The following is a 24,738-nucleotide window of genomic DNA, read 5'->3' as shown; positions in this document are numbered from 1 at the left end:
CGCGGGATGTAGCGGCCGGTGAGTGCGGCCGGGGGGGGGGGGCTGGGGGGGCCCGAGCGCTGCTCCCTTCCACCGGCGGGGGGCGGCGGCCTCGGCCCCGCCGGTGCCCCGGGGAGCGTCGGGTCGGTCGGTCTCGTCCGTCCCGTCCCCCGGGAGGGTCCCGGCCCGGGGCGGGGGTGCGCGGCCCGTCGGTTCCCGGTGACTTTCTTCTTCCTCCCTCCCCAGCGCGGCGGCAGAAGGACGCGGAGAGGGACCTGCACCGGCTGCCCTCGGCCACCGGCACCGACCCCGCCGCCCCCCATGGCGTCCCGTAAAACCTCCGCCACCGGGCAGGGCAACGGGCTGGCCGCCGCCGGCCGGGAGAGGGCCCACCTGGAGCTGGCCGAGCTGGGGCCGCTCCTGGAGGAGAAGGGGGACCAAGGAGCCACCGGCTCGGCCAGCGTAAGCCCTCCTTCGCCCCCCGCCGCCACCCCCCACCCCGCGAACGGGCAGGCGGCCGCTGCCAGGGCCGCGGCTGGGGCCGCTCCTCCTCGCTCGGCCTCTCCGCTCCGTCCTTGCGGATTAACCGGGGAATTTGCCCGTTACCCCGTGAGCAGCTCGAGGGACGCGGGCCGCCCGGGGGCGGGCGGCAGAGCTCGGCGTCCAGGCTCGGTGCAGCGGGGCCGTGAGAGGTGTCGTTACCCCGGCGCTGGCGGCCCGGCTGGCCCGTGCCCCGAGCTGACCCGAAAACGCTTCTGGGGTCGTGCGGGCGTGGATCTGCCGTAGCCCTTGTGTGGGGACGTGGGTCGAGATGCGCCGTCCCCGTGTGCCTGCGCTGCTGCGGCGTGGTCTCAGTCACCCGGCTGTTCGGTGGCCCTCGGGGCTGGAAATCGCCTTCCCGAACCCGCCTAACGGAGCAGGAGGAGCGAGGGAGCGGAGCCAGGACGGGCAGAGTGTTCTCAGCCCCGGAGGGTGCCGGGGAGGGGCTGCCTCGGGCTCACAGCTGGGGCAGAGGGCCGGGATTCCTGGCTGGGCCGAGCGGCTGTTCCAGCCTGGGTCGTAGGGATGAAAATCCCCCCGGTAATCCCGCCTTTCCGCAAGGATCAAGCTGGGATTAGCCTGCCCGGGATGGTTAAGACAGTAGCGTGTTGCATAAGCGGTGGTGACCGGTGGGTCCTGCCTGTCCCCTCGGGAAGGGATGAAGCCCCAGGTGCTCTCAGGAGGGACTCTCCACGCACTGCTCCTCCTCCCGAGGGCAGGAATGCTTCCCTCCTGGCCTTTCTCCCTCTAGGCTGAAGACCCGCCATGCCCAGCGGCCCGGGAGGAAGAGGAGGAGGTGGTCCGTGTGCTGACTCTGCCTCTGCAGGCTCATCACGCCATGGAGAAGATGGAAGAGTTTGTGTATAAGGTACTGGAGCACGTAGCAGCCCCCCAGTCCTGATTTTGGAGTATTGATGAGGCCCGGGTGCCCCAGGGCTCGGGGCGTTGGGCAGGGGCTGGGACACGTCGCTCCGGGTGGGTGAAGCTCCCAGGGCTCCGTGCGGCTCTGCCCGGAGCTGGCTCTGCTCCCAGCAGCGGTGCAGGAAGGGGATGGCGGCAACTGGGAAGCGTCAGCGGGGGGGTAGTGGTTGTGCCCGGCTGTGCCGGACGAGCAGCGCCTCGGGGAGCCGCCCCGGTGTCTCCGGGTTCCTCTAAGGGGGACTGGGAGCACCAGGGTGCTGGTTTCCCCCGGTGCCTGCGCTCGCCGCGGTTCGGGAAGCCACGGCATCGGCGGAGGGCCAGCCCGGTTCTGTTGCCAGCCGGCGCTTCCCCTTCCCCGACCAAAATGGGAGCTCCCCACCGAGGGGAGCCGTTGCTTCCCCTTCCCCGACCAAAACGGGAGCTCCCCGCCGCGGGGAGCCGTTGCTGCCCCTTCCCCGACCAAAACGGGAGCTCCCTGCCACGGGGAGCCGTTGCTTCCCCTTCCCCGACCAAAACGGGAGCTCCCTGCCACGGGGAGCCGTTGCTGCCCCTTCCCCGACCAAAACGGGAGCTCCCTGCCACGGGGAGCCGTTGCTTCCCCTTCCCCGACCAAAACGGGAGCTCCCCGCCGCGGGGAGCCGTTGCTTCGGGCGCAGAAAGGTTAAACCTGAGGGCGTGAATCGCCTCCAGCTCCGCAGGGGGGTGGGTGGGGAGCGCCCTGCAGGATGGGGGTGGCTGACGGGGTCCCACGCGGCGCTGACGTTGTAAAAGCTGAACTTCCTCTCGCCAAGGAGCCTCGCGGGGCGTTTCCAGCCCTGGCTGGGCTTATTCCACCTGCGAGTTTAGGCTCCCGGGGTGGGTACCCGTGAGCCTTCGGGCTAGCTCGACGCTGTAGGGGCCACCAGCCCAGCTTGGCCCGTTGCAGGTGTGGGAAGGGCGCTGGCGCGTGATCCCTTACGACGTGCTGCCCGACTGGCTGAAGGACAACGATTACCTCCTGCACGGCCACCGGCCGCCCATGCCGTCCTTCCGCGCCTGCTTCAAGAGCATCTTCCGGATACACACCGAGACGGGCAACATCTGGACGCACTTGCTAGGTGACCGGGGTGGGGTTTGGTAGCCCTGGGGCTGACGGTGGCCTTGGTCCCCTGTGCCTGGGGTGACTTTTTACAGGCGGGAGGGGTGTCCCTTTGAGGGTGGCGTCCCCCTGCCCGGTCCTGCGCGCGGCCGAGGGAGCTCCCTGGGTGCTTCACCCCTGGGCTGGGCTCAGCAGCGGTTTGTGGCTTTGCCGCCGCTCCCCCAGAGCGGGATGGAGAGATGTGTCCTGGGCAAACTGGGATAACTTCGGAGCGCTTTCCTCCCAAAACCAGGGGTGGTCATGGCTCTTCACCGTGCCCTTGCCCCCGGCTCCGCTTCTCGGCGGTAACAACAGCCGCGGCGAACGGCCGGTGCCGGGCCAGCCCCGGTGCCACTGAGCCACCTCCGGGGGTGCTGCCAGCAGGATCCAGCCAGGCCCTGCCTTCAGAGCCCAGCCAGGGCTGAGTTTCTCCTGGTTCTTGGTGGAATCCATTCGCTCTCCTTCTCCCTGACGGCCCGTTTGGTGTGTTCCCTGCAGGTTTCGTGTTGTTCCTCTGCTTGGGGATCCTGACCATGCTGCGGCCCAACATGTATTTCATGGCTCCTCTCCAGGAGAAGGTGGTGTTCGGGATGTTCTTCCTGGGAGCGGTGCTGTGCCTCAGCTTCTCCTGGCTTTTCCACACTGTCTACTGTCACTCGGAGAAGGTCTCGCGAACTTTTTCGAAGTGAGTCGGCACAAGCGCGGTCGCGTGGTCTGGGAGGAGAGAGTTTGGAGTTCTCTGGGAAAGCGCCGCTTCGGGGGCAGGGGGTGTTCACCAAATGCAGCGTGGAGCTGAGAGGGACCCACAGCTGGGTCCCGGGGGGCTCTGCCCTCTGCCTGAGCTCCTTAAACCCTCAGCTGGGTGATACAGACGGACCCTGGGAACGTGCAGCCTTGGTGCCCCTCGTAGCAGCGAATTGAGGAGGGGGTCTCAGTCTCGCTGGGCAGCTGCAGGGCACAGCGGTTTGGCAGTTTCCACTTTACTGGATGCTTTCAAAAACTCTGGTTTGGATCCCATTTGGCCCAAAACCAAATGGAAGAAACCAAACCAAAGAGGATTCCCGGCAAAGCGGAAAGGCTGGGCAGCGGCCAGTGCCTCTCCCCGAGGGCGGAGCGGGGCTGCTCTGAGAGTCAAGCTCACATCAGCCGTCGTGGCAGCGAGGCTTTCAAATAAGATCTTGCTCGCACAAGTCCATCAAAGGCATTTACTGGGGTGCTGCTTGCTGGGAAATCCTGCCCATCTCTGCGCAAACCCCCAAGATCCCGCGGGATCGCCTCTGCAGAACCAGCCGTGCCGCCGTGCCCGCAGCAGGAACATCCTTGCGGAGTGGGGAGGGCCCTTGCCACGGCCGCCGGGGCGGTGAGGGGAACGCAGGCGGCTGCATTTTGGTGCTGAAGTGGTTCCGGGATCGATAGATCGAAAGCACTTTGCAGCGGAGGATAATAGCCAAGGGCTCGTGGTGGTTTGGGTGCACGGCCCCTCGGCTCCAGCCGGCTCCCGCTCCCCCTCTGCACTCCGGCCGGGCTCTGCTGGCATCCCCAGACGCCAGCTACGTCCCCAGGCCCTTCCTCCCGACCCTCTCGCGGTGAGGAGACCTGAGCGCTCCCCACGCAGCTCCGCCCGCGGGGCCGTGGCTGCCCCTGTGGCCGCGGTGGCTCCGTTCGGGTGGAGGGTGGTGACACACCGGTACCGCGAGGAAGGGGGTGGATTTTGGGGCTCACCTGTGACCCTGTCATTGCACCCCGGCTGCAGGTTGGATTATTCAGGAATTGCACTGCTGATCATGGGGAGCTTTGTCCCGTGGCTCTACTACTCGTTCTACTGCTCCCCGCAGCCAAGACTCATCTACCTCTCCATCGTCTGTGTCTTGGGCATCTCTGCCATCATCGTGGCGCAGTGGGACCGGTTTGCCACCCCCAAGCACAGGCAGACGAGAGCAGGTAGGAGTTGTCCTGAGTCCCCAGCCCCTGGAGGAAAGATCCCTTTGGGAAGAGCTCTCAGCATCTGCAGGATTCATTCCCCGCCCCGGCGCTGCGCCGCAGCAGCCCCTGGCAGGGAAAGGTCTCCTTCCTCCTCTCGCCGTGCAGGGGGGGATTTAGATCCTCTGCTGAGCAGGGCCCGAGCTCCACTTGAGGTTTGGAGCAGGCAGCTGGCGTTTAAAAACAGCCCCTAAAATAGCCCCCTGAGCGGCGGCTGGGTGGGCTGGGGCTGTGCCACGCGAAGCCGCCTTCTCCGGGTGGCGGTTTGGCGGCGTGAACCTGCAGCCCAGGCGGAGGAGGAGGAAGAGCTTCCCTCTGTCCCCTGCCCGTTACACGCTGGCACGTACCGGCCTTCCTGGAGGCTCCTCCAGCCCACGCCACGCTCAGACCCCCCCCTTGCCCCTGCTGCAGCCCCCCCAGATGAAACCTGCCTCGCTGAGCGGGGGACAAACGCCTCCCCCCACCCTCACCTCCCGGTGGGGCTCCTGCACCAAAACTTCCCTCGCAGCAGCGGCGTTACCCGACGAGGGACGCTGCCGAGCTGGAGGCCGGGCAGCACCGCTGGCGCGTGACCCCCCGAACCCCCCTCGGAGGAGGGCAGGGGGCAGGGTGGGAGTGCCAGCCCCACCGCTCCCCCACGGCCGCGCTGGCAGAGGTCCCCGCTGGCGAGGGCTGCCGCTCGCCCCCGGCACGAGCGCTGGCTGGGCCCAACCCCTGCCGCAGCCGGTGTCTCGCTGCGGCGCCGTTTGCTTGCTGCGGCGCTAATTAGATGCCGGAGATGAAAAATTTCAGCACTGCTAATTAGCACCTTCCGCTCGAGCTCCGAGCGGCTTCACTGAGCGACTGACTCTGGCAAAACCTCCCCTCGAAGGGACGGCTGGGGCGGCCACCACCAGCACGTTCCTCGCGCTCATGAGGTTTCGGTGCGATCCCAAGGGCTGGCGCCTTCCGAAAAGGGCCGTTCCCGTAGCCGGGAGCTGTCGCCGCGAGCCCTGGGGATCAGCACTGGTTTTAACTGGGACGTAGAGCTGTAGGTGCCTCGTTTTGCCAAGGCTAAGTGCCGTGGGCGCTGGATAATCCAGGAGTGAGCGAGGAAAAACTGCTGGTGCCCCTGGGAGCTTCCCTTTGCGCAGGACGAGGGTGTGAGGGGAGCTGGCGGGGGGAGCAGGAGCGCCCTGTCCCCGCGGCGCTCCCCTTCGCTGAGCTCTCCTCTCCTCTCCGCCGCAGGCGTCTTCCTGGGGCTGGGGCTGAGCGGCGTGGTGCCCACCATGCACTTCACCATCGCCGAAGGCTTCGTGAAAGCCACCACCGTCGGGCAGATGGGCTGGTTCTTCCTCATGGCCGTGATGTACATCACGGGCGCGGGGCTGTACGCCGCCCGCATCCCCGAGCGCTTCTTCCCGGGGAAGTTTGACATCTGGGTGAGTGCGGGGACGAGGCGGGGAGCGGGGCGCGGAGCGGGGCGCTTTGGGGGGTGGGGGGGTGGGGGGGGTGTAACTGAGGGGTTGGGGAGCTCTGAGGTGGACGGGGGATGTCCTGGTGCGCCCCAGCGTGTGGCAGCCGGACCTTGAACGAGCAGGCAGGGGAGGCTGAAGTACAGGTTGGAAAATGCTGCCTGGGAGCAACGAGGGGGAAAGAGCAACGAGGGGGAAAGAGCAGAGTTCAGAGGACAGTCCTGGGGGGGCGGTGCAGAAGCAGCGAGGAGGAGGAGGGGATGTTCCTGGTGTCGCTTTGTCCCCTTTGGCCTGGTCTAAAGGGCTTTTTGGCTTCCCCGCAGTTTCAGTCGCATCAGATCTTCCACGTGCTGGTGGTGGCCGCGGCCTTCGTCCACTTCTACGGGGTGTCGAACCTGCAGGAGTTTCGCTACGGACTCGAAGGGGGGTGCACAGACGACTCTCTCCTCTGAGAGCGCCTGATTTTAGTACAAGCTTCCTAAGTGCTTTTTAAACTCTGTCTTTGCTAAAATCAAAGGAAGACTCAAAACTGGTTGGGGTTGTTGGTTGTGGTTTGGTTTGTTTGATTTGGGGTTGGTTTTTTTTTTTTTTTTTAAGGAGAAAAAAAAAAAAAACCCACAAACGGAAAAATTCTTTAGCAAAGTTGTCGACCAAATCCTTACCCCTTTCCCCACGCACCTCGCTGGGGCTGAGGGGAGGTGCACCGGGCCCCGGCAGCCAGCCCTGCCGCGCTCTCGCCTCCTCCAGACGGTGTTTTAGCCGCACCGGGGTCGCCCGCCCTTCCCAGGCATGCCGGGTTCCAGAGGGTGCGGGTACCCCGCTCCCGGCCCAGCCCAGCACCCCCTTCCCGAGCTCACCGCCGGAGCGAGCGGAATCACGCACTACCGGGGCCAGAGATTCCTGCATATCCCTCGCAGCAGAGCCGCCTTGCTGGGGGGGCAGCTCTGCGGCCCCCACTGCTGCTGCCCAGGGCACAGGCACAGATTCGTGTAACTTAAGTTTTAATCGTCTTTTTCTTTTTTTTTTTTTGTTCGTTTGTTTGTTTTCCTTGACAAAGTAATGTAAACAGAAATGAGAGAATATTTAATATTTAATACTAAGCTTTAAAAAGACTTGCTGCCACCGCAGTGTACTCGGCTCCCTCGCTGTCTGTGGTAGTAAAGGAAGGACAGTGTTGTAGGGGAATGTAGAGCTGCTGTAGCTGATTGAAATAAAAAGGTCAATAGTTCAGTGTCGTGCTGGTGGTGTCTGCCTCGTTTTTTTGGGGGTGGGCGCAGAGGAGAAGCTGCTCAGGGTGTTGGCTGCTGCTGGGGAGGGGGCTCTGAGCACCCCCCAGGAGCGTCTCCCCTCGAGGGCTGCGCCCATGGGGGCAGCGGGATCTTTCCAGCCCCAACGGCCGGAAAAACCCCCATGAAACTCCTGGGTGTCGCAGGGATGACAGGGCAGGAAACCCTTCCCCGGCTGGGCAGTACGGGGTGGGATGGGCCGAGCTCTGAGCAACCCCTGGGCTCAGCGAGGGTGAGGAGCAGCGACCTGAGCGGGTGTGGGGAGGGACGAACGACGCCTAAATAGAATCACAGAACAGTTTCGGCTGGAAGAGACCTTCAAGATCGAGTCCAACCTTGGTCCTGGCTCTAAACACCACAAACCATGTCCCTAAGCACAACATCGACCTGTCACTTCAACACCTCCAGGGATGGTGACCCCGCCCCCTCCCTGGGCAGCCTGTCCCCGCGCCTGACAACCCTTTCAGTGAAGAAATTCTTGCCGATATCCAGCCTGAACCTCCCCTGGTGCAGCTTGAGGCCATTTCCCCTTGTCCTATCGCTTGTTACTAGGGAGAACAGACTGACCCCCGCCTCGCTACAGCCTCCTTTCAGGTAGTTGTAGGGAGGAATGAAGTCTCCCCTCGGTCTCCTCGAGTTAAATCAGAGGCTTCTCCTCATGTAGAAGCGTGTGAGTGTGACTCCAGCGCAGGCGGTCGGGGGGATCAGAGGGGAAGAGCGGAGCAAAGCTCATCTCAGGCAGCCGAAGGCCCGTTACAGGGGTGAGGGAGGAGCCTGGCAGGGCCACCACAGCCCCTGGGCCACGGCCAGTCACGGGTGGCACTTGTCCCTGCTGCTGCAGGGGAAGAGCTCTATGGTGGCCCCTTCTGAGCTGTCTGGATGTGGCCCAGCTTTGCGGGGAGCCCCCTACCCCCGGCTGGGGAGCAGCGGGTTCCCCCGCTGCAGATCAACCCACCCCGGGTCCTGCGCCCCCCCTGGCCCAGCCCGGCCAGAGCCCGCTCCCAGGCAAAGCACCGCTGGGAGAGGCCACCCGAGCGCTCCAGGCTGCTGCTGCTTCAATACGGGCCAGGAGGAGACTCGGCCGAGTCCTCCCCGCTCCCAGCAACCCCCTACGGACCGCTCAGGGGCACAGAAGGAAACCCTGGAGCTGCGCGCAGGTGGGAACACACCCGAGCGCTCTAATGCTGTAGAAAGGGGACAGGAAAACCTCCGGTGACTGAACAGGCAGCTTTGGGTCGCCAGGGGAGGCTCCGCAGCGGATGGGAAGTCTCTCTCAAAGGGTCACCCCACTCGATAGCTGGGGGCTCCACCGAGACCAGGAGAGAGCACTGGCTGAGTGACACAAATCAAGAAAAGGGTCTTTCAGGCTCGCCCGAGGAACCAGGTGAGCAGCAAAGCCGGACCAGCCTTCGCCCACACACACACGCGCACACACACACACACACTTCTGTGCTTCAGGGTTTTGAAAATTACACACCAGCAGCAACTATATGACGCAGTAAAGGACACCCCCCCCGGTCCTGGAGTGGTTCTGGGACAGGCAGGGGGGTGGAAACAGGAAAATGTCGCTTGTCCAGGACGACAGGATAGAGGAGATGGTCGGGATCGGCGCTTGCACAGACGCTTCGGACAAGCCTAAGCCCCCCCTTTGTCACCCATTAAGATCACGTGTGACTTTCAGCCTCTCCTCCTGCTACTTGGGTCTGACTTAGTTTCCTGACAGAGATCAAGCTCCTTCCTGGGCAGAGGAAAAGCCGTGAAGCAGCTCAGCTATCACTCAAGTCTCTTTGAATATGGATATTCCACCAGGAACTGCCCGCAAGCAATAGCAGTAACTAGCACGAACAACAGAAAACCTCCCTGGCCGGGGTTTTTTTAACCACTGGCAAGAGGGAACGTGCCTCCCCAGCTGGAGTTTAAAAACAAAACCATGGAGCAGCTGTTTTAATTGTGCTCAGGAGGGGATCTGAGGCGAAAAGGCAAGAGGCTGCGCTGGCAGCAGGCACGCAGGTGCAACGCTTCACCCTCCAGCCCCACAGGCCTACGTGGTTTCTGTTCGGGGCCTCTCCACACGCCTCCCCGCAGTTCTAGGAGGGGAAACTGCCTGTGGTGTTCCCCTTGGAGGGGAAAAATAATAGGCAAACGAGCCCCAGCAAGGAGCAGCAGAGGTGAAGGACGAGTTTGCTGCCACCTCTTGCTAAAAGGGGCTCAAAGCCGCGTGGCTTGAGGGGACGGCGGAGGCGTGCTGCAGCCGGCAGCCCCGCCAGAGGCAGATCCCGCTCGAACAAAGCGCTTGGGCTGCGTGGCAGCAGCCTGGAATGCAAAGAGCAGCAGGGAAACGCACATTGCTGGAAGAGATTTCCACCGGCCGGCGCATTCTCCCCATCCCATTCACCTCAGGCAGGTAAAACTGCGTGTAGATGAACTCTTTTCCTCAGGCTGAAACAGGTGCAGCCACCTAAATCCGATGGGGAAGAGACCAAATTCCCGCTGCGTTCACCGCGGATGGTCAAGGCCACATCCCAGGGAAGACTCCAAAGACTTTCACTTCAGTCCATGTCCAAAGGACGACAAGACTCCGTGTGGTCCTTGCCTTAAACCTCCGTGTATTCTATCAGACATGGATTAACGTTACAGCAATGGAATCTATCATGAATAAATAGATTTGTCATCTTCTAAAAGTTCTCCCGGGCAGTTTTACACTGAGAAGTGCTGAAGGTCCTCTCGGCATGGTTTGTGACTACCCCCGGTGTAAAGACATACCACAGCTTGGTCCTCCAGCCTTTTCAGTGACAGCTCAGGTACAACGTGAACTGGGAGGAGGAGGAGGATGATCACTGGTATTGTCTGTAGTCGCCGAACGGAGAGGGCTGCAACTGGGAGGGGTCGTCTGAAAACTGAGGGCCTGTGAACAAAGCGGGAGGGAAAAAGGCAGATAATAAATCCCAAAAGACAAGAGATTCTTGCTACTAAAGGCATGAAACACATCCGCGGCATTTTTGACATAAATCTCCTCCAAAATTAATGAGGCCAATAACAAGACTTTGCATTTGATTTTTTTCTCATTCAAAGCAGTTCAAGAGCTTCACACGGTGACAAGCGCCTCGGGCCGATAAGGACCGTACTTCTGTCTCCTCTGCTAATGGGGAAACGAATCAGAGCAGCGAGAGGGGAACATTTTCAGTCACCTGAAGGGGCCTTATTGCCCCTCCGGAAAGGTTTCCCCGCGGCAACCGGCCCGCCAGGCCAGCAAAGCAGAATGAACCACGGCAGAGGCGGCTTCCCAACGCCTCTTGCTGCCGTTCTGCTGGGGGGAGCTGATGTAGAGAGACTAAAGTGACGGGCAGCTGAGACCTTCCCGCTAAAGCTGGTTAGTTTTGTAATGGTTTTGTATCAAGAACGGAAATTGGGATAATTTAGACTGAACGAGGAACGTCAGTGAACAAACCGGGAGAGGAAGCCCCTCAGGGATTAGGGGCTTGCTGCTCATATTTCCCACACGGGAGGTTTTGTCTGTGTTCCTCCCAAGCTCAGGTGGGCTGACAGAGGTGTTGAGTATTTCACACAGGCAAATACTCACACCAACGGTACCGACCCGGCTACGTGACACCTCAGCTTGCGTTTTACTCAGGAGAAAAAAAAAAAAAGGGAGGCAGATTTTGAAGCAATTTAGAAAAAAACTCCACCACCAACCCCCTCCCCCCTCGGGAGCCTTGGCTCTGTACCCGCCTGCTGCTCTCCTCTCCTCACTCAAACCAGGGCTGCCCCTGCGGGCGGGTCCCTCCACCCTCCTGTCACCCCAACGCCGCTGCCACCACCCCCCGGTTGTGTGGCCGCACCGGGGGACAGGGCACGGGCAGGGGGACGTCCTGCTTTCAGCCCCGCAGCCTCCCGTCGCCCCGAGGGAAGGAGCTGGTGACACTCTGGTGTCACCAGCCACGAGCGGCTCCTCCTCGACCGACGGCCGGCAGAGGCGGGTCAGGGAGCGGCAGCGCAGCGCGAGGGCTCCCCTCGGCTCCTCACCGTTTGGGAACTGCGTGGAGGCAAATCTCGTCAGCAGAATTCCAGCTCCTTCGATCAAAGCGAGGAGAATTCCCCCCATGGCAGCGGATCCCACCATGGCCACGGGTCCGTCTAGGAGTAAAAAGCACAAACCAATGGGTTTTGTTTTTTTTTACTTCTTTGGTGCATCACTTTGCATTTTACAGCTCGCTCTGGTCAGAATCCCTCCTACAAGCAGACTCAGAAGCAGTAATTTTACATCCACTGAGCCTCATTAGCATCACCAATAAAAGGATAATTACTGGGCAACTCCCCCCCCCTTTCCTCAAGGAAACAATGGAGCACCTATGTCTGAGCACAGAATTATTACTTTCATAAGCACAGGACAAAAGTCTCAGATTATCCTTCAGTTTCCCTGAGAAAGTAAATCCCACGCTGGGTGTCACAGACTCGCTTCACCCCGCCGTACGCTCAGAATAAAACTTTTCCCACCAACACCCCCCTCAGCCCCCCCCCCCCGGGTCTTACTTCTCGCAGCCAATATGGCTCCAGTCAGGGCCCCGCTCGTGATTGAATTCCACGGATCTTCTTTCCCCCTCATCCTGACCATACTGCAGTCAATCATGGAGAAGAGACCTCCCCAGACAGCAAAGCTCCCTGTGAACAGATAACCACAATCCAGCTCGGAGAGAGCAGCCGTCCCGTCCCGCCGCGGTGGGGGACGGGCGCGTTGCTCTCGGACACGGGCTACAGTCAGACTCACAAAGAACCAAACACAGGTTAAAATCAACACCGGGAAAGTTCTCAGCTTGCCAGGTGACACCCGTGTTACACACACCTACACACACCTTCCATATACAACAATCTCACTGATTTATATTTAATGACAGGAAGCTGATCAACCAGCGGTCATAATGGAACTTCCACCCTCACAAAGCCAGACCAGCCAAGGGAACTTCCAGATTTTTCACGTTTTCAATGTATTTCCTGACAGTGAACGACACAGAGTAACTTCACAGCTTATCCTAACCCAGCTCCTGGCATCTCAGAGGATCGGTGCTGGTCGGGATCGGACGGCAAACGCCAAGAGACTGCGACAGCACGGAAATTCTGAAGTCTCTTAACAATAACGTGTAATAGAAATTAAAAGAAAGATTGATCTTCAGACTCATTTGGGCAAAACTACTACTTAGAGCTCGGCCCTCCCTAATTTGAGGTGTGTTAACCCCTTACACCAGCTTAATGCCGGGTCAGAAGCAGGGGGTGATTCCTCTCCCTGCACAGGCCGTGGAGCCCTTTCAGCCTGTGGCCCCCGTTTCTCCAAGCCGTTCAGCTGCAGCTCACGTTCCCGTGCTCAGCACCACTCTCCCCTCTTCTCCCTCTGTAACGTATCAACCCCATCTCCCCGGCAGAACGGCGCAGCGTGACCTTGAAGAGGTCACGACGTCCTTTTGGCTCAAGCTGCAGCTCTGTGGGGGGTTTTTTTTGACTTTCAGGGGCAAAATTCACAAAAACGACTGAAGTTTACCCAGCTGACCCCAGGGGAGCAGCCCCAGGTCCCACCCAGACGCACCCATCCACTCCATTGTTTCTCCCAGCTGGATCATTTCTTTTCACGAGCCGGTCTGGTTTATTTTCAAACCCTGCGCACGAGGCACAGGCTCTGCGGCAGCTCGGGTTAAAATCGGCCACAATTATTAACCCCGGCTTATCGCCCTCGAACACAAGCGTGTTTCCTCCGCACCTAAACGAGCTCTGGATGGACCAGAACCTGTTCTGACCCATCGCTTGGACTGACAACCCCTCCTGGACCACAGCTGCCCCCCACCTCGGGTGTCGCTGCGCTTGTACCACGTTCTATTCCCAAACTCCCTTCTCCGCCTGACAGCCACACCACAGAACGAATTACCTCCCAGTTGTGGAGCTCTGGTTTTAATAGCTGTCAAACTGCCCCGCAGCCGGTGGTTCACACCCTATGACACAAGAGAACCGACGGTTAAAAGCGCAAAGTCTCGCAGCCAACCGCGCGCGGCGAGAGCCTCCCCCAGGCCCCACGTGTTTCTCAGCTCCCTCAAGAGCTGCGATCAGGAGCTGCAGAAACTGCATTTCACACACACCTCAGGGGTCACCCCTCCCTCACCATACACCTGGCAACTACAGCAACCAACTACAGCCATCAGGCACGAAACAATTTGAGGCCCAAGTTTCTTTCAGTGGCCTAGCGGGGACTGAAGGGGACATCGAACGGTTTTAGCACGAGAAAAGTATTTCTTTTTCACGTGTGTCGTTGCTTTGCTCCCACCCGATGCCCCGTCACTGGGGCAGTTTGCACAAAGGCCACCAGCGGAGCAGAGAGCAGCGTCAGGAGCGGGGAACCGCGGGGAGGAGGCTCTGTCCGTGGAGAGGAGGGAAACCCACGTGAGGAAGAGGGTCAGGGGCTGGCGAGGGGAAAGCCGTCGCCTCCCGCCTCCGTCGCTCCTTTCTCTATCTCTGTACAACCCCCTCGGCCCCAGCGCGGATCCCCGCGGAGCAGGAGCGCTGCGCTCGGCTGGCACAGCCATCTCACCAGTTGGCCCCAGTTTAGTCACTCCTGGTGGCTCAGGGGGGAGGGTGTATGGTCCTTGTCCCACCAGCCAGGAGGAAGCAGTTCAGCTTCCAGGCGTAGGGCTGAGCCTTCCGCAGCTTAATCCTGACCAGGTCAGCCAGGACCCCCCAGGGCCTTTTTTCCGACACTTTAAGAAGATTTAAGGAACATGCACCCAAGGTTTATTTTTGGTACAAGCACTCAGAAGGGCAGACAGGTTCGTTTGATACGTTTTAAGCAAAATTAGGAAGGTAGCTGAGCGTGCAGCCCTTTTCAAGCTGAGTGTCTGCAGGATCTGACCAGTTTGTAACAGCTATTGTCTTGCCAAACTCACCTCAGGCTCACGGCTTAGGAAGGGTCACACTAACACCAAAAAACACTCAGCAAAAACCCCTCTTATACGAAGCCAGAGAAACGTTTTAAAACAAATGTTCAAGTGGAAATGGGATCTTATTGTATCAAGTATCTCTACAACGGGTTTCTAGTCAAAATTTTGCAGCAGAAACCCTGAAAGCGAGAACTGACTTGCACCAGCGCAACGTCACCCTTTGTTTTTACATACACTTCTGCATTTAAACAAAACCTGTCCAGAAAATCAGGTTAATAAAAAGTGTTAGTAATTAATTAAAGAAAATAATACACCCAAATATCAGTCTGAAGGAGAAAAAGATTCTTCCTTTGAGTTTTTCCATTTCTGAATGAAACCGAGAGGGGCAGGGGCAGGGCAGAAGAGGAAGAAGAGCCTCACACCTTCATGGGCAGCGAGACCCAAAGGCAGGAGATCAGCCGCACCCCGCTGCGCCCACCCCGAGGGAGACGTCCCTCGGCTGCCAGCGCCCCACTGCTGCCATCAGATCCAGCAGGGGGAAGCAGAACCTTTACCCCGAAGGAGGAAGGACCCGTCTGGATCCCGAGCTGTTCCCTGGGTGGATGCACCCCCCTGGCTCGGCTCAAGGGCACGCAGGGATTCAGCGGTCCCGCTCCCCGCGCAGGGATTCCTTCCCCTTCGCCTTGGGCCGGCCAGAGAAAGCAGGAGCGGCCCCCGAACGCCCTTTCCAAGGATGTTACTCACCACCGGGGAATTTCTGAACCCTTTGATAGCCTGGAAAATGCCACCTCCGATCGCTCCCATGGTGAAAGCGCCGCCGCAGTCATCGACTATCCTCCAGGGACTGCCGAGGAAAACAAAGACGAAACCACTGAATTCCGGCAGGTTGAACCGTAACGGATCCAGCGCTCGCGCACCGAGTCCGTTCCCGTCGGGACATTCCCCACCGAAACGCGCGGCGCCGTACCCGAGGCCGGTGTGAAAACCCCGGCTGCAGCTGGGCTGTCCCAAGCCCCGGGCTGGGCAGCATCCCAGCACAACCAGCTCGCCGGGAGCCCGCCAACCATCGCCCCAGAGGGGTGAGCGTCAGGGACGCAGAAGAACCGCCTGAGCTCCTCACGCAAGGCAGAGAGACGGGCATCCATCCTGGAAAACTCCCGTGGAATTCCAGCTCTGCCCTGCTTCTGGAGTGTAAATACCTTCACATGGGCTGTTCTCGTGCTTGCCGTCACCTACAGATAACGGAGGTGGCGGATTCAACGCGACTGGGCCCGCAGCTGGCACAAAACACCGCTCTCCCCAGCTACTCACGCTTTTCATTAGTGCTGGTTATTTAAACAAGAGGCTTCAAAGCCGCCTTTCCCTAAACTGGGAAGGTTTTTCCTGATGCAGCCTGGATTTCTGCGGTTCAATCAAACAAAACGCAGACCCAGTCAGAGGTCCAAAGGCCACGATTCCTGACCCCAACAACAACAGAGCGTCGAATGTTTCCAGCCAAAGCTTTGCAACAGCAAGAGCACCTTCCTCGCAGCCAACGCTTTCAACACCAGTGAGACGAGCTTTAATTTGGGGTTTGAAACCTCCGCCAAGCGCTACAGCCTTGTAACTCGCCGCCCCTGAACCGAACTCCTAACCCAGGCGAGCCCTAACCGGCTGTTCACCTCTGCTGCCACCGCTGCTAACGCTGAAGCACGAAACAACAAAGGGATTCTGTTTCTTTCACCTTCTCCCAAACGCTCACAGCAGAAGCCAAGCCCTCGGATGATTCCACCTCCTGCAGGGGCAATAACCACCGAAGGGCAGGCTGCGGCAAGCTGGGTGCTGGCGAGCCGCGGCGCCGAGCCCCGGTGCGCATCGCCAAGGGCCCGTTTCTGTGCTCCGGGGCTCCCCACAGCACCCCGCCCCAGCTCCCACCCCCTTCGCTGGCCCGTTCGGAATCTGCCACCTCCCCACCTCACAGAAGACGCGAACGCTCCCCTGTGTCAGCAGTGACACGCGCCTCCTCTCTCACCCCCGGACCCTCGCTGCGCATTTTGCCACAAGGGTTTGGGTTTTTTCCCCTGCAAAAAAAGCCCCAAATTTGCAGTCCCTCCTCCTCCACGTTCTCCCAGGCTCCTCGCTTTTATGACCCACTCCTGAATCTCCCCCCGCTCCCGCAGTCCCTTCACTGACAGCGCAGCCCCGCACGCGGGGCAGTGCCCGTGTGCACGCACGGCACCGCTCCCTTCCGCTGCTCCTGCACCTTGGCAGCGCTGGCTCGCTCCGAACGCACCAGGACCCCACCCCAACGTCACCGTTGATCTTCCCCACCCGGGTCACAAGCCCATCCCGACTCAGAAAGCCGTGGGAGGATGGTACACTATCCCACCCCGCATCGCCCTTCGTTTTTATTGCCCTGCCTGCAACACGCTTTCATCCCGTACTCCGCACCAATCCCCTCCAGCTTTCACTAAATTAAATAATTCGGCCCCACTTCACATTTATCTTCCTTCCCCTATTTCCTGCATTTAAGGATCAGGAAAAGGTTGCAGGCACGCTGCTGTCAGAGATGCCAAGATGAAAAGCGAGTAAGTCTTTCTTCTCAGGGCTTTTCTTTTGTTGTTTTGTTCTTCTCCACGGCTCCTGTCCAGATTTTGATCTGCTCCGTTATGAATAAAACATCTCATCACAACTCCCTTCCTTCGTTAACCTGCTAGCAGCGATCTCGTTAAAAGGCTTTCTGGAAATCTAAATAGATTAGGTAAAGGGGTCTCCCTCTACCCACAAGGTCAAGGAATTCTAATTTAGCAAATCATGACTGTTCTTTACAGAAGCTTCATTAATTAGACCCCAATCACGGAGCGCTTGCCTGGATTTTTTCCATCTTTAACCCTGCTTCAGATGTCAAGCTCATTAGCCGCTACCTTTGGGGTTCTTAATTTTCCTGCTAAACTACCCTCCAAGCCTTCACAGGAGCAGCTTTGCAATGAGAAAACCTCTTTGATACCAGCACGGCCAGTTCGTACGCCAGCTGCTTGGAACTCCCGGACGCCGTGTGCACCCGAAAGGCGACACAAAACACCCCACAGCCCCTGGCAGCGCTTGACCTCAGCAGAGGAAAGAATCAGAAGAGAACAAAAGAGATCATTCCATTATTAATTTGGCACTTATCGACAAGCTTAATGTTACTGCTCATCGCTTCCCTGACTTTAAGGGGACACCTCGCAGCGGGGACACGCGAGATAAGGTCGGATTCCCGCTCCCGACGGCGACCGAGATCGCTCAGAGACGAGAGGCCGGGGCTCGGCTTCTGCCCGGGCCCAGGGGCAGCCACGTACCAGCCTGACTGACCGGAGAGGCCGGGGCCACCCCAGAGCTCGGCGGGAGCTGCTCAGCTCAGACAACAGAGAGGAGGGCGGCAGGGCCAGCGGAGCGAGGCCAGCCGGCGGGCGCAGGGCCAGCTCGGGCCGCCCGTGAGCCAAGACCCTCGCTCAGAGGGGCCCCTCGCCCCGCCGGGCTCCCGGGGCAGCTCCCCTCGTGTTGACGGAGGGTCGCCATCACGACACGCTTATCGACGCAGCGCCAGAGAAGCCGGCACTTCTGTACGGCAGCGCTGGGGAGCACGGGGGATGGCTCCACCTGACGGGCTTCAAAGTTACATCAAAAATTCAGCATTTTATATCCTTTTTCTGCAAAGTCATGGTCTTTAGCATATTTTAACGTCAGCGTGCATGTTATGCCTGCTATTAATTTTGACGCTTACACTGATTGGTCCACCCTATTAAATAACTTCATTAATACTCCTATACAAATATAATCATTGGTTATTTTACTGATCAAAATCTCTGATCTACAAATCAGGATGGGGAGGATGTGAGGGTCTTCACAGCAACATTCCTGTGGTTATATGGTTTCATCACACAAGATAACATAACTAGCCGAGAACGTACAATTTCACCCCTTGTACCTGTCTCCCTCCCTCCCCGTTCCGTGTTCTGCACAATTTCCCAATCCACAGCAGCTTTAGCTTTGGCCACCTCCGTAAGGCTGCAGCTGCTGTCTCTGAGCGTAAGTGAGGTTTTGTGTATTTCTTACCATAATGTAAATTAATTGAATCAGGAAATAAATATGTCGTTAGTTGTTCATTTAAAAACAATTAATTATCAATGAACAGTTAACTAGCTATTCAAAATTCAGATCTGATTATAACACTCGCAGCCCACGAGCCACCAGAGCCAGAGGCCACCGCGCTTTAAACAAACACGGCTGCCTTTCCGCAGCACCCCCAGCTCGGCGGGGCGCCCCCAGCCCTGCTGCGGAGGGGGCAACGCTCGGCCCCAGTCACGGGGACACGCCAGCCCGAGCTCGGCCTCCCCCGCCAGCCGCTGGGGCCGCCCGGGGCCCAGACGAGGCCACGCCACAACCCGTGCTTCTGCGATGCCAAGTACAGCCAGGTCCTGTGGTGTCACCCTCCAGCGAGGTCACATCGCTCCCAGGGGGCCAAAACCCCCTGTGTCGCTGCAGGGGGACAGAGATAACGGGGGTGACCAGCAGCAAAACAGCGTGGGGGCCCTCGACAGCCCCCCTCGCAGCGAAACGTCCCTCCTGCAGGGCTCTACCGAAGGCAGATTAGCTGGAGCCCGCAGCCATCAATCCATCAAATTTATTTTGCTGATGTCCTAAACTTTGTGCTGTAGAAAAGCGGAGCTGACATTTATGGACAAACTCCGAAGGCGGCAGCAGAGCCACCTGCGAAGGTTTGGGAAGAGCCTCGTGAAGAGCCGCCGGTCCCTACGCGCAGAGGCGAGCAGAACGCCGCAGGCATAACCCTGAGCCTCAGCTCTCGTTTAAATGTTTCATTACTACAAATACCGGCCTTGGAGCTGGAACGATGGCGGCTGGGAACGTTCGCAAAGACGCTGCTGAAACGTGATCGGTGTTGGGTGCTGCTGCGGGGCCGGAGAAGGGGGACCCGGCACGGGGGGGACTTGAGGGGGACCCTGAGGGGGAAAATCAGGGGGCCCTCAGGGGTAAAACGAGGGGGAAACCGGGGGGGAAACGAGGGGGAAACCGGGGGGGAAACGAGGGGGAAACCGGGGGGGAAACGAGGGGGAAACCGGGGGGGAAACGAGGGGGAAACCGGGGGGGAAACGAGGGGGAAACCAGGGGGGGAAACCAGGGGGAAATCGGGGGGGAAACCAAGGGGAAATCGGAGGGGAAACCAGGGGGAAATCGGGGGGGAAACCAGGGGGAAATCGGGGGGGAAACGAGGCGGAAATCGGGGGGGAAACGAGGCGGAAATCGGGGGGGAAACGAGGCGGAAATCGGGGGGGAAACGAGGCGGAAATCGGGGGGGAAACGAGGCGGAAATCGGGGGGGAAACGAGGCGGAAATCGAGGGGGAAACGAGGAGGAAGTAAAAGGGCCCTTGGGGGGGAAACGAGGAGGAAATAACGGGGCCCTCGGGGGGGAAACGAGGGGAGGCCTGAAGGGACCCCGAGGGGGGGCGAGGGGACGAAGCGCCGCCTCTTCCAGGAGGGAACGTGCGTCCAGGGGCTGCGGCCCACAGAGGCCCAGGCGCGGCGCAGGCCGCAAGGCCTAGCCGCCACACCGGTACCTCCCGCCGTGCAGGGAAGCTCCGCCTGGCTCCGTACCGGCGGGGCTTTGCCTACCCAGGCCCCAAGCCACCGGAGGCCCCGGCCGGGCCTCCGCGGCCGCTCCCCTCAGCCCGGCCTCTCCCGCCGCCTCCCCCTCAGGAGGGGCCCGCCAAGGTCACACCCCCCCCACCCCCCACCCCAAAACCACCCGCCGGGGAGCGGCCCCGGGGCCCGCCCGCCCCGCTCCCCCCTCCCCTCCCCCCCCCCGGCCCGGCCCCGCCGGAGCCCACGGCCGCCGCGCGCCGCCCGGGCGCGGGCCGCTCACCAGGGCTCACGCGCGTACTCCTCCATCTTCGCAGGCGCCACCGCCCTCGCCCGCCTCCCCGCCGCGCGATTGGCTCACCTCTCCCCCCCCCCCCGCGCGGGCCAATGGGGGCGGAGGGCGGGACTAAGAGCTGAGGGTGAGCAGGCGTGCGGCGGCGGTGTCTGCGCATGCGCTCTGCCTCCCTGCGGTGGGGCCTGGCGGGTGGCGGCGGAGCCTCCCCGGGGCCTGCGGGTGCGTCCCCGCCGGGAGGCCGCCCCGGGGCGGGGGGGGGGTGCGCCCGCTCCGGCCGCTGGGCCTGCCTCTGGGCCTGCCTCTGGGCCTGCCTCGGCCCCGCTCGTGTTTCCTGGGGAAGGGGAGAGGGCGCTTCGGTGGGGCCGTCCCCACCGGGGCCGGCCTGGGGGTTACCCCGGGGGTGCGGGTCAGGGGGCTGAGGAGGGACCGCGGTGCGGGGAAAAAAGCGTAGAATGTCTCCACCATGTCACGGTGCTCTGAGAAAGGACTGAGACACGAAGCAGCTTTTATTTAGCCCTCTTGATAAGTCGCGCCTCAGGTAAAGGCATGAGCGGATCCCAGGGCTGGGGCCTGCTCTGCTGCTCCGCGGGGGACGGATCTGTCTGTTAATGCGGAGCCTGACAGAAAATGGTGTGAGCACCCTGGAAGGGGAGAAGCAGCTTGGCAGCACCTGGCTGAACTGGGAGAGGATGCCTGCCCCGTGATGGAGGGGTTGGTCCCCACGCTGAGGGCGTCCATCCTGCTGGAGGTGCTGAGACCCTCGGGAGCGGCGCCCACCTCCCTCATGAATCAGCTGGGCTGACGTTGAGGTGCATCCTGTGGGCTGAGTGGTGGGGGTGAGAGCTGGGCTTTGAGGTCCCCCTCAAGAGCCAGTGCCCATGAGAAGGCAGTTCTCCAGGGAGGCTGGGAAAGTGGGGCTGAAAACCAGAGGATTTGGCTCTGTGCTGGCAGCAGACACCGGGGCAGCCTGCAAAGCCCCCAGAGCCTTTCCCCATGTTTGCAAGGAAGGTTGTAAATCGCTTATTCTTTTCACGCTCCTGATTTAACCTTACACACTGTGCTCTCCTGTAAGGGAGGTAAATCATTCGGTTGCAACAGGCAATTCACTTAATTGCTCTAATAAATCACGGGCTGAAGCAATGGAAAGGCGCTGAAATGCTCCCCCTGCTTTAATTTGCTGTTTTCGAAGGCTTTGAGAGGCTCCTTGTAAATGTAAGGCCGCTGTGGTCTGAGTGCGGTGATGGCGCGTTCGTCCCGGTTTAAGGCGGGATGGGAGCAGGCGGTGATGCAGTGACGGGGATTACCAGAAGGTGGTATTGTGGCTTCTGCGTTGACCGAGGAGGGGAGATGGGAAGAGTGGAAAATCTGCAGCCTGGTGAAGCCTGGGAGCAGAGCTCTCCACGCTGGTGTCCTCATACCACTGCGACTGGTCCCGCACTGGTCCAACCCTTCTGAGGGTGGCAATTTGTTGCAGGAGCCCTTGTCCTTTCCTCTAGTGAGTGGCAGGTTAATTATACCGGGTGGAACAAACGTTCTGGTCATCCCTTTGCCAAGCTGTGGTGGAGCTTGTGAAACTCCCTGCTGAGCCCAGGTGGTTGCAGTGGCCAGAGTCACCAAAGGGACCTCCAGCAGATCAGCTGGGGGCACTGGTGGCCCGCCCAGGCAGGCTGCTGGAAGGTGCTCAAGGGCTTTTCAGCGTTTTCTGAATTTCCCTTGTGGCCAAGAGCCAGTTACTTTCCTGATATATCATGTCTTCCCCACACTTCCCTTGCTCCTGCATGAGCAGGGGTTTTGCAGAGGGAGGTTTTGGGTGAAGTTGCAGTCAGGTTTGGGAGAGAAGCAGTTTCTTTCACTGGCCACAGGACCAACATGTTCCAGAGCACGTGTTCCTGTCACAGCCAGGCAGGGAGATGTCACTTGCTTTCTCAAGGAACATCTCACAAAATGAAAAAAAAAAGTTCATTGTGTTTAACCTTTCCTCCTGCAGGCTGTGAAGGAAAGGGAAATAAAACAGATTAGGGGATTCCATCCAATTTTTGGTTGTCCTTTCTCAGCTAATGGGAAAAAATAAAGGGAAATAAAACAGATTAGGGGAATCCACCCAATTTTCAGTTGTGCTTTATCAGCTAATGGGAAAAAAATAAAGGAAGACAGACAGTCTTAGGTGGTGGCACAAGAGGTGGGGGCACCGAGAGCTTTCCCGGCTCTGCCAGAGACCCTGTACATGTGCCTGGAAAAGCCACTTAATCTGACTCTGTCACAGTTCCTTGTCTCTAAGACGTGGTTAATCGTGTTGCTGTGTTCCAACGCGTGTTGTGCAGAAATACTCATTAGTGCCTCCGAGGTGCTCAGTTGCTATGGAGATGGGATCCTGATAAATGCAGCGGCTGACGGAGCCTCAGCGGAGATTCAGAGCTGCTGGGAGCTCGTCTGCGCCAAACTGCGCCGCGCTCTCCTGACGGCCACAGCCTCAGAGGGCCGGTGTCAAGCCCGCGGTGGCTGGAGCCGGCTGCAGAGCGAGGCCCAAGGGTCCCTGAACGCGTCCCCAGTCCCAGTTGCTGGTGGCCCAGGAAGCCAGTGCAGACATATCCAGAGCTCCTCTTATTCTGGGGTGAAAACACTAGATTTTCTCTCGGTGCTTGCTTTCTTACAGCGCCGAGAACTCTGTGCGATGTGGTGCGGTCGGAGCTGTGCTAATACCCCGCTTAAAAAGAGACGTGCGACAGCCAGGATGAATTGCAGTAAGACCATCCGCTATAAACCACCACCACTTTAGGGTGAGCCTTGCTTCTCTCCTGGCTTTTCTGCTAATGAAGGAATATTCCTCTGCAAAACTCTCACTCTGTGTCACCTCTGCAGCTCCGTGGAGGAGAGCCCGGCAGACGTGGGCTGCCAAATCAGGGAAGGATGTGTGATAATTTGGGAGAAACTTGGAGCCTCCCAGGTCATGTTTACGGCTTCTTGGGGAACTCAGTGTCTGGTGCTTCTCCTCACAAGAATCAAGATTCAGGAACAACAAAACGAGACCTTATCAAGGTGTCAATGGTGATTTTATCCCAATTTACAACACGGGAAAGAGTCATGAAGGCAAGGCAGACAGACAGAAAGACAATTCTAGGTTTTACTCACCAGCAGAAAGGTTCTTTCCCTGTTTTAGTATTGCAGATTGTCCCTGGGGCTGTCACGTACCCTGTCCCTGGAGTCGGGGGTGGCACACCCGAGAAAGCTTGAATCTTTCCTGGAAGAGGGAGACATGTAGCTGTGAGGCCTCATTACTTTTTTTTGTGCCCTCTCCAGTTGGGAACTGAGCTTCCAGTTTGTTACTGACCTCTTGCAAGCACTTGGTGACTGAGCGCAGCGACACCACGTAGAAATACCAGGAGTTTGGTCATTTCTTCCACCTCCAGACTCTGTTAACTCAAATCTCTCTTCCAGAAGACGCAGCGTTAAAACGTTTTGAACTGGGTATTCTGAAAAGCAAGCGGGCAGCACGTTAGAGAGGTCCACGGCTGTAGGAAGGTGGGACAAGCAAGACACTTGTTTGGCTTCTGGAGGCGAAGAAGGCACCAGATGGACACCAATACGCCAAATTCACCCTGGTTCCTGTTGTCTTCAGTGCTGTTGCAGCCATGGCAGTTTTGGGGTGAAGGAAGAAGAAGGTGAAGGGGATGGCCATGTCTCTCCTAGTCCGTGGTGCAAGTGAGCACCAAGATGAGGGTCATGATATCAGAGAGATAGAAGTGATGGGGTGAAGTGGGATGAAATTTGATGTGGCAATGTTTAAGGTTATGCACTCGGGAACTAAACCCAACAGTTTCTTCTACAATCTGGAAAAAAATCTCAGTGGTGGTGGTGAATCACAGGACGGCTATGAGCAGGAGCTGGGCGCTGTGATGCTGGAGATAAATGAAATCCTAGAATTCAACAAGAATGTGCGTTTCCCGTCAAGATGAGGAAGGGCTCGTTTGTAACACAAGGCAGTGGGAGTCTCACCTGGAGCACACTGTGCCTGTGTTCAGGATGGTCTGAGCCAGGCAGACGAGCAGAGAAGGTAATTAGGCTAATGAGGAAAATCTTCTGAAAGCCTATTTTACAGAAGAAGACCAAAGGGCTTGTTTGGACTAGCAAAGAGTGTCTTGGTTTGAAAGACAGGTGTCTGGGGAGGAAGGCAGGAGCCTCCCTTGAAATGGAAAGTGCAACCCCCTTCCCTCCAAATTATTATAATTTGAAATTAACGGGCCTTCAGGCAAAGATATGGGGAATAGGAATAACAGTTCTTTACTAATATATATATATATATAAAACACAAGGCAGGGAAAAACAAACACCCCGCTGGTTTACACTGACAGAGTAACCCCCTGTTAGGGGGGCAGTAGCAGTCCGATAAGATGCTGGCTGCAGTCCTCCTGAAGCGATGGGTGTAGTTCTGTGGAAGCAGTGATCAGGTAAAAGGGTCTGGTCTTCCTCCGAAGGTCCAGTGGTAGGTAGGTAGCTCTTGTCCTCTGGAACTCCAGTGGGGGGGGGGGAAAGCTCCTCTGGGAATCCAGTGGAAGAAGGCTGCTAGGGCGTTCGAGATCTCCGTTTTTATTTGGCATGGACTGCTTGGCTCCTTCCCCCCCCCTCCCCGGGCGGAGC

General features: G+C 59.0%; 2 protein-coding genes across 2 annotated transcripts; one reads left to right on the top strand and one right to left on the bottom strand.

Moving 5' to 3' along the window:
• Nucleotides 1–300: 300 nt before the first annotated feature.
• On the top strand, nt 301–6,523 carry ADIPOR1 (adiponectin receptor 1). Its single transcript, XM_086476467.1, has 7 exons — nt 301–441; nt 1,271–1,387; nt 2,366–2,537; nt 3,056–3,242; nt 4,311–4,498; nt 5,765–5,958; nt 6,315–6,523. Exons 1-7 carry the CDS (start codon nt 301–303, stop codon nt 6,441–6,443), a joined length of 1,128 nt encoding a protein of 375 aa, XP_086332593.1. The 3' UTR covers nt 6,444–6,523.
• Nucleotides 6,524–9,692: 3,169 nt separating this feature from the next.
• On the bottom strand, nt 9,693–20,122 carry TIMM17A (translocase of inner mitochondrial membrane 17A). The gene is made up of 6 exons (XM_086476495.1): nt 20,092–20,122; nt 14,936–15,035; nt 13,189–13,252; nt 11,808–11,936; nt 11,301–11,411; nt 9,693–10,182 (listed from the first exon to the last, which is right to left on the bottom strand). The coding sequence occupies exons 1-6, from the start codon at nt 20,115–20,117 to the stop codon at nt 10,112–10,114; spliced, it is 501 nt and encodes a 166-aa protein (XP_086332621.1). The 5' UTR covers nt 20,118–20,122; the 3' UTR covers nt 9,693–10,111.
• Nucleotides 20,123–24,738: the final 4,616 nt, after the last annotated feature.

Source organism: Leptosomus discolor, chromosome 21 (genome assembly GCF_034619465.1).
Source record: "Leptosomus discolor isolate bLepDis1 chromosome 21, bLepDis1.hap2, whole genome shotgun sequence".
NCBI classification, from domain to species: domain Eukaryota; kingdom Metazoa; phylum Chordata; class Aves; order Leptosomiformes; family Leptosomidae; genus Leptosomus; species Leptosomus discolor.
Note: the sequence above shows the minus strand (reverse complement) of the source record. Positions and strands in the feature narration are given on the sequence as shown.

What these genes read in the sequence shown, in the direction of transcription:
- ADIPOR1 (XM_086476467.1), top strand. Translation starts at nt 301, where the DNA reads ATGGCGTCCCGTAAAACCTCCGCCACCGGGCAGGGCAACGGGCTGGCC. An exon ending in GAGCCACCGGCTCGGCCAGC is followed by an intron (nt 442 to 1,270) that starts GTAAGCCCTCCT and finishes TTCTCCCTCTAG; the next exon opens with GCTGAAGACCCGCCATGCCC. An exon ending in GCACAGGCAGACGAGAGCAG is followed by an intron (nt 4,499 to 5,764) that starts GTAGGAGTTGTC and finishes TCTCCGCCGCAG; the next exon opens with GCGTCTTCCTGGGGCTGGGG.
- TIMM17A (XM_086476495.1), bottom strand. Translation starts at nt 20,117, where the DNA reads ATGGAGGAGTACGCGCGTGAGCCCTG. An exon ending in GAGTACGCGCGTGAGCCCTG is followed by an intron (nt 15,036 to 20,091) that starts GTGAGCGGCCCG and finishes TTTCCTCGGCAG; the next exon opens with TCCCTGGAGGATAGTCGATG. An exon ending in CAGAGCTCCACAACTGGGAG is followed by an intron (nt 11,937 to 13,188) that starts GTAATTCGTTCT and finishes ATCTGTTCACAG; the next exon opens with GGAGCTTTGCTGTCTGGGGA.